Source organism: Hyaena hyaena, unplaced genomic scaffold, assembly GCF_003009895.1.
Source record: "Hyaena hyaena isolate Hyena2069 unplaced genomic scaffold, ASM300989v1 scaffold_186, whole genome shotgun sequence".
Lineage (NCBI taxonomy): Eukaryota > Metazoa > Chordata > Mammalia > Carnivora > Hyaenidae > Hyaena > Hyaena hyaena.
In genome coordinates, this window is record NW_024080818.1 from 2,448,221 (window position 1) to 2,461,919 (window position 13,699).

General features: G+C 39.0%; 1 protein-coding gene across 1 annotated transcript in view; it reads right to left on the bottom strand.

Moving 5' to 3' along the window:
* Positions 1-375: 375 nt before the first annotated feature.
* Positions 376-13,699, bottom strand: part of CPB1 (carboxypeptidase B1) — a 37,557-nt gene continuing 24,233 nt past the window's right edge. Inside the window, exons 10-11 of the mRNA XM_039241021.1 lie at positions 2,412-2,496; positions 376-589 (exon numbers count right to left, since the gene is read on the bottom strand). Of these exons, the coding sequence (XP_039096952.1) occupies positions 402-589; positions 2,412-2,496 (273 nt within the window). The 3' untranslated portion in view covers positions 376-401. The remainder of the gene's footprint in view (positions 590-2,411; positions 2,497-13,699) is intronic.

Below are 13,699 nucleotides of genomic sequence, written 5' to 3' on the forward strand. Positions count from 1 at the left end.
TTTCACCCAACTGAGTTTTTCTAACTTTCCACTTATATTTCTCCTTCCTTAGAAGCCCCTGTCATAACCTGTGCATTTCCGCAGTCTGCCAGTGTTGGCAGATCCCTGAGGACTTCAACTCCTATGTGGCTGATCCACTTCAACACCCTTGTATGGCTTGCTGAGTCATTTGTTCATATAATTTCCTTTTTCTAAAGAGGTAGGCAGCCTGTCAGGTTTCTCATTGTAATAGATTCACTTTTATTATTATCAGTATTAAGAGATCCAAGTAGTTTAATAGACCCAGAAGCGTAAAAGAAAGTTTAGGATCTGGAAAATACCCAGGGAAACAAAAATAAGAATTCAGGATAGAAACTAGATGAAGCGTGTGCACTTGGAAGCAAGGCTGTCAGCATTTTCTGCTAGTATGGATGCTCCAGGACGTATCTGGCAAGGTGCTTGATGGCCAGCATCGTTTCCTCACACGTTGGCCGAATCTGGGATTCAGGGAGGACAAAGCCGTATCTGCCTTTATCCCGGAGTTCGAAGGTAAAGGAATATTTGATTCCTTGGTCATAAGCCCAGTCGTCAGAGCCCCCAGCAGCAGGATCTGCGATGTGCAGACAGCAGAAAAACAGAACAAAAAACCAAAAAAACTTAAAATCCAGGAAGGAAATTAAAAAAAAAAACAAAACACACCATCTTTCTTTTGTAATCACGTTTTATAGGGCAAACTATTATGGAAAACTGGATTATAAAAGATACGGTGTATTTTAAAAAATCAGCCCAGTCTTACCTTTAAGCTTAATTAGTGGGAATGATGTGTTTAATACTCCACTTAATATAATATAAATATAAATAAATATAGTTTATATTTATAATATAATATAAACTTCTTACTGTGCTTGTGTGCTATGGTAAACTGTAACATGTAATTTTTTTACAAAATACATGTAATTTCTGGGAAAAGAATGTTTGTATCCTAGGAAAATAAGGTAAGCTCCATGAAGACTGGTGACAGGTGAGAACTCCAATCCTTAGGAAACAACCCTGAATGATGAAATTGGAGCATCTTGAGGGCGGGTCTGTGTTTTTATATTCGTTTCCTCAGAGTCTAGTGTATGGTCTGGCACAGATTGGGCATTTTCCAGTTATTCATTCAGTAACGGTAATGATGTTACTACCATGTGGATTTTGTATTTATTCAGTCACTAGTTCATTTGTTCAGTCGTTCATTTCTTACTTCATCAATTCATCCTTTGATCTGTGTATTCAGTCAACAGTTGCACAGCCCCCACTGGGCAGCAGGCCATGGGCTGTACGCCGGAGGGGCTAGGATAGAGGAAAGATGTGACTTCTGCCCTCCAAGGTTTATGGTTTAATGGAAAAGGGACCTTCATTGAACTGGTCTGAGTAAAACATGCAGGAAGTTTACAATATATGACCAAGTGGGATGTTTCTGTTGGGACCCCGTAAGGAAACAGTATACCCCATATGATCCAGAGCAGTTACTAAGGCAAAGAGTACAGAGAACTGTATTCTACATAAAACTTGAAAGAAAACAACAACCCAGGATTAGGCCTTTCCAAATGCACAGGAGGCCCTGTGATGACAGGAACGGCTCTTTTCCCATGTATTTTTAGTCCTTTCAGATCTGGGGCAAAAAGAAATCATGTAAAGACAAACAAAAATATAAGTAGAAATGGAGAATGGGGCCTGCAGGATGTGCCTTCCCCGTGAAACTTAAACTCTGTAGCATCTAGGTGAAATCTGCACTCTGGGGTCCGGTCCTTATGAACCCTCTTGCTGTGTGTCTCTTGTCATTTGCTCTACCACACCGAGTGACTGGTCAGAGGGGCTGACATCTATCCCTCGTAAGGGGCCTGAGCCCAAATTAGCCATCACATCTGCAGGCTGTTTAGTCAGGAAAACACTCCTTATGCTTCTCTCCAGCAGTTGTTCTTCCAGGTGACGCTTCTGGTTCATTCTCCCGGGGAGGCATCCCTGAGACCGTGGGATGGGCCGCTTGGTCCTAGGGGGTGCTCCTTCCTTGCGCATCCTCTGCCATAGAACTTAGCACCCCTGTATTTAGTTGTCCTGCTTCCCTACTGTGGGTTCTTAGAAGACCGTGCTGGTCCCCCTCCTTCCCCGTCTCCTCTCTTGCCTTCTCTCCATCCTTCCTTTCTTCCCTAGCACCTAGTACGGCCTGGCACATAGTAGTGGGAGCTCAATGGATGTTTATATAGAGCAAATGTTTTCGTGGGTTGAAAGGGACATTTTTTCTGAACAGAAAACTGATGACATGTTGTATAAAAAATTCACTCTCAGGCAAAAGCCACATGCTTTAAATGATCTAAGGAAAGTCTCTGGGAACCGTTTGTCGCCATTTTAGGCATGCGATGTCTTTGCACAGTTCTGAAGCCAAGACTCACAGATTGTTGTAGCTCCTGGGCCATATGTGTACTTGGTGCCATGCAGTGTGGCAAGTTCTTTTATGCTAGCTTTAGCCAGGGCATTCTGAAAAAGAACCAGCAGTTAGTCAGTAAATAATTAAAAGCACACACTGACAAACATCTGTCTTATTATTATCTACATTATTTTTAAGACATTGAAGAGACATAAGACACATAAGACACAATTTAGGCTAGTTTTCTACTTACTCAGGGCCCATTCTGATTGTTTAGCTGACCTAATCAGAGGATCCAAGTCATTCTTGTGTGAGGATGTCTTCCCTAATGCCCTCCTCTCCAAGCACTCACTCTGAGCTTCCCTCTGTTCCACACAGAATGTGTTGTATTGTGGCAACACCATTTGCTGGCCTCTGAGCTCTCAGTGACTTTTCTGTCTTTTATCTCCATATGTTCAGGGTCCAGGCCACGGCTTACCACTTGAGGGTCGTCCAGGAACTATTTGTTGGAACTCTGAGGACCATTAGCACTCTTCTTGCCCTCTTATTTGAGAACTAGGCCCTTATGTTTATTTCAAATCATTGTTGCAGTAACCAGCAATAACTTCTGTTTTGGTCACAGGACAATCTTTTACTTTCTTTTCTTTTTTATTTACATAGAACTTAGTATGTCTTTTCCCCCAGGTATTCTTATTTAGACTTGTCAAGTTTTTTTTAAACCCTATTTCAAGCTAGTGTAATGAGGCTATAGAATCTGTAACTGTCCCACCTATCACGTTCACTGATATAATAAGATGTCACGGTGTGTTAAGAGTTAGACTATGTCTAAAGATGAGTCTGGCAAATCTGTATTGTCTCTGGTGCTTGTAAGAGACCAGCTGGAGGCAAGGAGCTCTTTGTAGTTGTGCAAAGAGGTTGTCTACCTAGTACAGGCAAACACACAAAAGTCAAATAAGTACAAAGTAACCCCAAACAAAACAAAACAAACTACCTGGAGATGTGGTAGCTTATAAAGTCTAGATAAAATAGGATTATATGAGCTGGGGCAGGAGTATCAAAAATTACACATATGAACGACTGGATATTCAACACAGTGATCGCTACCAGCATAGAAATACTGGTAGGAATTGGCAGTTCCAGGGATGAGGATGGTTCCAGCTTCAAAGATTTTTAGACTGAAGAGTTAGACAACATCTACTATATTTCAGAGTGAACATTTGAATTCCAGAATTAAAAAAAAGTGGCAAGTATTAACTTATGTGTATTTTTTTTTAGAAGCAGCATCATTCTCTTGAACGATCCACTGCCTTTCTGCTCCCCTGCACTCAACTCCTCAAGGAAAAGGGCTCTGTCCCCCCATTCCTCCCTGTGCTATAAACTCCCTAATGTCCACGGACATATTGCATATTTAAATGAATCACTTGAAAAGCAACCTAACGGAAGACCATGGGGGAGAAGAAGGGGAAAAATAGTGGGGGAGAGGGAGGGAGGCAAACCATGAGAGACTCTTGAATGCTGAGAAGAAACTGAGGGCTGATGGGGGTGGGGGAGAGGGGAAGGGGGTGATGGGCATGGAGGAGGGCACTTGTGGGGATGAGCACTGGGTGTTATATGGAAACCAACCTGACAATAAACTATGAAAGAAAAAAAAAGTATTTTTAAAATAAAATGTTTCTTTTGGAGGAGACTCTTAAAAAAAAAAGAAAAGAAAAGTAAGGTCTAACTTGGCTGTCCTGGGAATACAGATTTGAGAATCTGATTGTTTACTACAGGAGAATTAGCCATAATTCATTCTGGTTATGAAACTAGCTATATTTCATACTTTGGCATCATAATTTTGTCTTGTACATATGCTTGGAAAGCTGTGAGGTTAGTGATGAAATCGAAATATTCTGAGTATTACAAAGTAGCAGCTTCCCTTAGTCCCTGTTCTAATATCAAAACCAGTTTAGTGGTATCTTATGTCACATGGATGACGGCATGCCTATATAACTTCAAGTTTCCAGCTCCTAAATTGCTAATGCTTTCTCAACTAAGTGGCAAATTAGAAAACTTAAAAAGAATTATAAAACAGAAATCATTTCTTGTCTGGTCCACTGAAATGGTGTAATCAATTTCTTGGAACTAATTTGTTACCCTCAGAGTTTTGGGACAGTAACTTGAAAATTGTAGGGTTTCACTTCCCTTTTTCCCCAATCTGGTAAACTAATATGTGCTTCCTCTTACTGCATGGAATCTTTCACTGTTGTGATCTAAATGTATAGTTCTGTTGTTTAATCTTATTCTGACCAACACACTAGAGCCAGTCTTCTCTCTATCCTTTAGCACAGGAAATGAGAATAATCTATTAACAATTGCCTAATGCTCAGAATAGGTTTGAAACCATCTGTTAGAGATGTGAAACATGGTGAGGTACTAATTTTTTTTGGTAAGTAAATGGTATATTTTCTACTATTCTATAATTTCTTTAACTTGCATCCATTGGAGGATATCTGTAATTATTTCCCTCTAAGTCAGAACCTCTGATCCTAAAGAACTCTTATTCTTTCCCTAGTTACCTTTCTTAGGCTTTTCATCTGTTCTGGGTTTTCCCCCCACCTTTAAGCCTTGAATTACTGCTTTTAGTTAGAGATACAATTCTAATAAGTTCTGAGGATCTAAGGTACAGCATTATGACTATGATTAACAGTACTGTATTGTACTTGAAGGTCGCCATGAGAGTAGAGTAGAGCTTCAATGTTCTCACCATAACAACAAGAAAGCAACAACAACAAAATGGTAGTTATGTGAAGTTAACGATGTGTTAGCTAATGTGGTGCACATTTCCCAGTATATAGGTATATAATTTCAACACACTGTACCCCTTAAACTGATACAATGTTATATGTCAATTATATCTCAATAAAGCTGGAGAAATAAAGAAGTATGATTCTTTGGGATTAGTTCCAAACATGAACAGTTACAAAGACTGGAGGAGATTTAAGACAAGAAAGTCACTGTCATTATCTGTTAAACTCCTGCATGCCTGTTGACCTTCAAGTCTCTTAATAAGGTTATTGGTGTAACATAATGTTTGAGTTATCTGACAAAACTGAAGGGGACTGCTTGTGATCTATTATCTTTTTTGACTTATCAACTTACCATTTTAGTCATAACTACCATTAGGGCCACACAAAAAAGTTAGTTTGCCTTTCCTTAAAGTGATAATAACCAAGTGCTTTCTAAGACTTCGTAAGCATCTTCTGGAAGCAGTTGTTCTACCTTTGTTGCTGACCGCAATATCTAAGATTGATGTTAGTTCAAAAGGGATGCTAATGTGTTCCTGTCACTGGTGCACATTGCAGGAGCATTTAGTTTGTGTCAACCTTTGCTCTCCTTGTCCTCGGTTGCTCTGACCTCTTGATATATACTCATCACTCATCTTCTGAGTGTCACCTCATCACCACTTCCTTCAGTGGCTTTCTCACCTTCTGTTGAAGTCCAGACTCCTTTCTTGGCATAAAGGGTGCGAGTTGGTCCCTCCCTTCTCTCTCAGTCTGCATCCCTTGGTGTGCATTCCTGTTCCTTCCGAGCCAGGTTTCCCTGAGCTACTTCCAAGTGGGCCTGTGCCTGCCTCTTCTTACCCCCATCCCATTGGATATCCTCCTCCCTTGTTGAAATCCTCTTCTCATCACTGTTTATGTGAAGAATTACTGTTGTCCTTCCAGATTCAGTTTTAGGGTCACCTTCTTTGTGAAGTTGCCCCTATAACCCTCTTAGGGAGCATCGATCTCCCCACTCCTTTGTGAAACCTCACCCCACTATCAGCGTTCCTGTCACTCTATTCTGTAATGGAGGTTTTTTTTTTTTTTTTGCATCTATTTGCCCCCCACCCCCAGGCAAACCCCCTCTAGGAAGGGATTCTTGGCTATTTATTTTGTATCTGCAGCAGATTATACAGCATCTAGCACATGGTTGGTTGGTTGAGTCTTATCCTCGCACTTTGGAGCATTACGGATGGGCCTGATTTGGGTGGGTGTATAGGATGCTGAGCTCTGTAAAGGCTGTGACATGTGAGTGGAGACTGAGGATGTTTGTGGGAAGGGTGGTGGTACCATGTAGTGATAGTTAATGCATTGCCACAATTACATGATGACTTCTGCTGTGCATCTTACTTATTTCTAGTAATTAAAAAAAATGAGGTCCGTGGGCCCTCTCCCTTGGCCTCTCCGAAACTAAGAGGCAAAAAAATCAGAACAGACGTTAATTGACCAAAATATCATATTTTAAATTCCAATGATCTTACAAAAATCCCTGGAATCAGTGTGGGTCTTTTCTTTTGAAGAGTTCAAATACTTTCACAAATGTTACTCATTTATCTTCCCAACACTATCTGTCCACATTTCATCGGCGTAGAATTTTCTACCAAAATGGAATGCCACGTGGGGCAGCATGCTCAGTGGGAATGTTCCAACCAAGCTGGGTGACTGACCCCAGCCAGGAATGGTAAAAGAGAGATAATTCCCGCATTTGCTAAAATGTTAGAGTGGTAACTCCTTTCCCTTACACATTTCTGTAAAAAGGGACTCAGACAGCTGACGAAAGACCCGCAGAAGCAATAGCACATCAGAAGGCATGATCCGCATCTTGAAACTCCAATTAAAGACACTTTCTATACAACCTGTCATTTGAGGGACATCTTAACATCCTTGCTCAATGGGTTCAAAATAAGAAGTAACATTTACATAAAACCTTAGACTTTACAAAGAGCTCTTGATAAGAGCTAGATATTTTTATCCCCATTTTACAGATAAAAGAACTGAAACTCAGAGAGGATAAAAGAACTTTCCCAAGGGCATGCAGCCCCATAAGTGGCTGACTTGAGCTAGGTTCTTCTTGCTTTAAATCCTGTGCTCTTTTTCACTTCTCCTTGTGGCCTTCGAATACTTCAAAAGAAGTGTTGCTGGAGCTGGTTTTACCAATTGTAAAGAACAGAAGGAAGCTAAATATAAATCAGCCTCAGAGAAAACTTTGCTTTCAGTCAAGGCCAAACATGGCCAGCCTTTATTAATCCTTAGATATGAGTTTCCTACCATGTCTTATGCATGTTCTCTTTTGTCACCTGTTTTCTTAAAAAGAGGCCTTGGTCATAGAGCAAAAGACAGAGAGAGTCTAAAATGTCACATCTAACTCAAAGCCCAAGAGACAAAAGACCAACTAGTGTAATGTTTCTCAGGCTCTGAGCTCCAGGGGGCTGGTAAGATGAATAAGGCGAGGGTGTTCTTTTCCACTGACCTGCGTTCCCAGATAACATGTGATCAGGAGGCCCCTGTCTCATGGCTGTGCTCATGGTCTTCATCGCAAGCCAGAGTCATGGGAGGTGGAGGGCTGCCTCTTCTAATCTTCCACTGGTCCATTATTACAGTACAAGAAAACAAAAGTTCCAAACTGACTATAGGGTATAAGCCAATTCGAAGGAAATTTTCTTCAGAACTTTGTTTCTCACTTGAAGTTCCGAGTTTAATTATTCCTCTGGGTGAATACATGTGATAATGGAAGCATCAAAACGATCTTTAACTGCCGTTTCCTTCCTTCTGTTCTGTGATAATGGGTAACTTACACCAAGGGACCCATGAGGAATTTAACTTTTATAATTTTGATGCAAGAGGAGAAGGCTGCAAGGCCCACAGGCAGGCATGGAGAAGGCCTTTGGGACTTGAACAAACAAAATATGTTTCTGAGAAAAAGAGAAGGGTAAACAAGTGCAGGCTCTGGTTGCAAAGCCTGAGATTAGAGAAAGGCAGGGAGTTAGGGGAAAGGCTTGGCTCGGGAGAGCAGGGCCTGCCCGCCTTGGCAGAGCTTGTGGGGAGAGTGGGAAGGCTTTCACTGATGTAAAGCAGTTTTTTCCTTTGGCTGATCTACGTACATATTTTTCAGCTCTTTAAAATTCAAGGAAAACGTGAAACGTGAGTCAGCTGAAATTGCAAAGTCTAGAGAATTTGTGTGTGTATGTGCCTGTGTGTGTGTGTGTGCATGTGTGTATGTGTGTATGTGTGTGTGTGTAGGTGGTATGTCTTCCAAATAAATATTAAAAAATAAATGCTGAATAATGAGCATGTACTGAATCTTTTGCTCTTTAGATTTGCAGAATGCTGTAAACTATTTGTGAGGAGGGTGAAAGCCAGGGGCCATTAGCCAAGAATGTGACTCTGTTCTTATCTTAGTTTTAAAGCAGGGTTTCTCAACCTCAGCACTCTTGACATGTGGGTGGGATAATTCTTTGTTGTGGGGGCTGTCCTGTGCATCGTAGAATGTTTATCAGCATCCTCTGGCCTCTACCCACGAGGTGCCTAGAGCACTCCTACAGTTATGGCAACCAAAAATGTCCCTCCAACGTTGCCAAATGTCTCCTAGGGGCTCAGGGAGGGGGCAAAACTAGTTTAAAGGGAAGTCAGAGAAAAGACATAATTATGGTAAACACGGGTGTATTTTAGAGACAAAATTAAAAAGAAGGACAACCATTTTGAAGGTTCTCTGAATGCCTGTCTTCTTTGTGGATGATAGTACAAGTGTCTCTTAAACACTGCTGCTAGGTCAGGGCTGCTAAAATATCACTTTTCTAGCGGGGTTGCTAGATTTAGCAAAGAATACAGAATGCCCAGTTAAATTTAAATTTCAGATAAAGAGGGAATACTTTTTCACTATGAGTCTGCAATATTTGGAAGATACGTACACTAAAAGTTATTTCTCTGAAATTCAAATTTAACTGGGTGTCCTAAATTTGACCTGGCAGTCATGTCTACCAGGTTACTGGCTCCAGGGCCTGCCATGACACAGGACTCACTATGACATTTAAGTCCCTCCGTAATCTCCTTACCTCGCTCCCACTGTTCCTTCACAAGAACACTTGAAACCGGCTGAGCCTTCTCCTTCCCTCCCCACTGTTCAGTCACCTTCTTGCACATTTGTTGGCTCTTCTCTCTGCCTAAAATGCTCTTTTCTGTCCTCTGTCACCCAAACCCTGCCCATCCTTCAAGGCCCAGAATAAATTTTCTCCTTTCTATACTTTCATTGAATAACTTTATCACATATTACCATTTTTCTGCCCTGAATTACTACTACTGTGCTTAGTTTGAAACTCCAAATTCTGTACTTCTCTTGTATGGTTTCTGATACCTGAGTTTTAACATTTCCATAAGATCTGACATTCCTAATAGCAAAAACCATGGTTTACGCCGACCACTTAATAGGTACTCAGTGAAATTTCTGGTAATTACCTGATGAGCCATGTACTGACCAGGCCCCTCTGTAGGAGAATTTTAACAGACCAAGATGTCACTTAAAGTGTATAGTGATAAATCAGCAACCAGTTTCTCTAATTAAATAAATCCTGTAGTTGTCATCTATTTTTTAATATAATAAATAAAATTTAAAAATTATGAGAAAATACCTGGAGTGAAAATTTCATGCCTCAGGTCCTGGTCTGCCTTAGCTGCTGGTAGCCTGCCTGACAGTGGGACTATGTCCTTGTTATCCTTGTTATTAAGCAGGGACATGGGGACAGCTGTGATTGGGTATGCACATGGGCCTGCAATTATCTACCTTCTAATCACAACATTTCTTCCCTCTGATTTTTATGTTTATCTCTAATCATAGTCTTGCTTTGTGCTCACATGCTTGGGTGGAGCAGTGGATTTCTATCTTGGCAGCTCATTAACTAAAACTTTAATTAAGAGGTAGTGAGGTGACACTGGACTGGAAGGTGTTAGGCTTTAGGAATGGATTCTTATCTTTTGGTCAAGTTTAATAATTTTTCAGAAAGACTGTCAACTTTCTCCTGGTTAGAGGGTATATGCCCCTGAAACTTTGGGCCAGAATCATAAAGACTGGGCCCTGAGGAGTTAGGCATCTCAGCTGACCAGTGTAAATCCTTAGTAGTGTCCAGGGACAGAGGTAATAATGTATTTATGAGATGAAGGACTATTTGATGACTGTTCTGCAAAATGGCTACATGGGCTACCAACGTAGAACATGGCCACACAAATATGTGTGGGTATCTTTGGAAATTGGGACAATCTAAGAAGTCCTTTAGGATCCAATAGCTCTAGGCCCAAGGCCTTCTCTGCTATTGATGCTGGCTTAGCAAAAACTTGATTATTTCAGCTGGAAAATGAGAAAGCAGAACCAGAGAAATTTCAAGATTTCCAGCTGTAAAATTCCATGCTTCTAATGTAGAAATGTAGTGCGAGAGGTATGGCTTGGATCAGCACCTTTGTGTAGTGCATATCAGCTTCCAATTTGGCTAGTCTGGGAAACAGGACAAGATACTTAGTTGACCATTTATTCTGGGTTCCTGCTTTTGGGCTTAGAAATGGTATAATAATAACAATGACAATAACAATAACAATTCATTATATAATAATATTATTATTATTATTAATAGTGCCACATAGGCCCTTTGGGGGGAAGGTGGACCAGAGATTTGGAGCTCCTTTCCTGCTCAATAAATGTAAAGATATGGAAAGGTTTGAGAGGCTTTTCAATTAAGCCTCCTAGTTTTTATTTACTTTGACAATAAAGAGGTCATATGAGTCAGTATTCCATTATCTCTTAAAGTTTTGGAAATGTAATTATATTCTTTTTGTTGGCCTTAAAACTTCTTTTGAAGGTAGTGATAATTCATATTTAATAAGTCAACACTGAGGAACTGGATAGTGTATGAAGCCATTCGAAATTCACAGTAAACTTTGTATTCTTTTTTTAAATAATGTAGTATGTGTAAAAACAGCAAATGGGAAAGCATTATACATGTAAGATATTTTTATGATTCTTCATATTTTTTACTGATCTGCTGTAGACCTATTTTTTGGTAGCTTTCTTTGTAATCCATGCTATTACTGCTCCTGTCCTTTTACTTCATTGGTCTTTTGCATTCTCTGAAGATTGTCTCTTGACATGTCCCAGATCATGAGATATGAATAATTGTCAGGCAATCACATGTCAGATCTTTCAGAAATGAAGCCACATACATTTTTTATCACAACTCAGATATCAAAGATTGCTATGTGTCCTAAATTTGGGCTGAGAATTTTAATATAGGTACAGGATAATTTCCTTCAGTTTACTGTCTTATTCTCCTTAAAGTATTTTTTGTTTTGCTACAAATATAATCTTGTAAGTTTTATAAGGGTGAAGATAAATAAGAATCATATCTATATCTCTGCACTCAATTCTGTGTAAGACAAAGTCCACTTTGTATTACTTTAAGAAATTCTGGGGGCACCTGGGTGGCTTAGTCGGTTAAGCTTTCGACTTCAGCTCAGGTCATGATCTCACGGTTCATGGGTTCAAGCCCCGTGTCAGGCTCTGTGCTGACAGCTAGCTCAGAGCTTGGAGTCTGCCTCAGATTCTGTGTGTGTCTCTCTCTCTGACCCTCCCCTGCTCATGCTGTCTCTGTCTCTCAGAAATAAATTAAAAAAAAAAATTAAAAAAATAAAAAAAAAAAGAAATTCTGAGTTATTTATAATGTGGTATGCCAAGAATTCATCTTACTAATTTTTCCCTACCTTTAGTTTTCTAGAGTGGAATCACATTTTTTTCTAGCTGAGAATTAATATAAAAGCACTAGATTTGGATGGAACATTTATTGTGCCCAGATCAGGACTTCTACTTTTTGTTCTTAATAGCCTCATTACAAATAAAAACCATGAAAAAGCCAATATTTTTCTTTATGAGAGACTCAGAGTCTCTTTTGACTGTATGTATATACTCATTAACACTACCATTATGAGTTGCTCTAGCAGAATGTGCTTAAGAAGTTAGTGAACTGGAATTTTGCAAAATAAGAAAACGATGGAAAGGATCTCTAGTTATTTCAAAGATTTAAGTGACTTTGGGGTGCTGGACTAAATTCAGATTCCCAATGAATCAAATAATCAAATTAACATTCACCTTAGATTTTACTAGTGGAGCTTAAGTATTTCTTTTAAGATGCTAGGCAAAAGCTTAATCATAGAAAAAATTACTGGAAATTTAAAGTACCTTTTAAATCAATTACTGTGATATAAGTACAATTAAATTTTCAGGTTAGCCACCTGTCTTATCATGCTCAGAAAGGATAAGAAGTAGCATGTACTTTTTCTTGAATTTATTGGTTTTGTGAATATAAAATTAAACATCCAACATAAGATAATTTTATGGTTTGTATTTTTGTTGAGAATAGATTATGAATATTTTGCTAGATATAATTGTTTACTCCACTTCTTTGTTAATTAGAATTCACTTATTCTCCAAATAAGAAAAGGTATTGATGCTTTGTAAGGCAGCTCATTTCCAAAGAACACTTTAAAATTTTTCGGTTAGCATTAGTCTTTTAGAATTTGGGTTTAAAACTGGATATATTAAGCAAACTGGATATATTGATTATTGTTACACTTAATATGGCTTTGTCTTTTTCTTTTCTGATGTGGTACACTTTAAACATACTCCCATGAATAAAGCAAACAACATAGCCCCACCTTCTGTCCTCTGGGACTGAAATCTGGGATTGGAATGAGGATCCGACCACACCCATCTCTGGAAGAGCAGGACTGTGTGCACCCGCTGGGAACACTTCACAGATGGAGCATAATTGGAAAACTGAAATAGTTAATGGTTCCAACTAGTGATGTTTTCCTTTGTTTTTTTGGCTGTGGATAGGGAAAATGGGAAGCTTTTTGAAAAATAGCATTTTTTTTAATGAAAAGGACCAGGCCAACTATTAGCTATCAATTTTCTAAGAGGCTGAGTTATTTTTCCATTTTGCTCTACACAAAATATTTATATTATTACATGTTTTATTTGGTCTCTGAAAGACTGAAAGTACAAAACAACAATTTCCAGTTGTTAAAGTCCCTGGATCTTCAAATTTATGCATTTAGGTGAGCCAAATATCTATGTCATTGTCTAAGTGGAACACTTTTTTTTTTTTTTTTTTTGGCATAACTCAAATGCTTTAAATCTTACACTTGTTCTTTTAAGGTCATTGGTCCCAACTTATGGCAGCCAGATGTTTCATAATTTAGAAAATACTGTTTGAAGGATTCAAACCTGATGATTTAAAAAAACTATGCATTGATATGTGATATCTGTTAATGTGAATGCTATAAAATTCTTATATTATTTAACTTTTCATGTGGTTATATCATGATTCTCCAACATTGCTAGTTTTTTTGAGTCAGAGATACTTAATTTTTTTTTTTTTTTGCATTATTTCCTATGTATAGTAAGGACCCATTCTTACCACTTGTTCATTGATTGCTTTATTTCTGTGTCTCATCTAATCAAACAGTGATA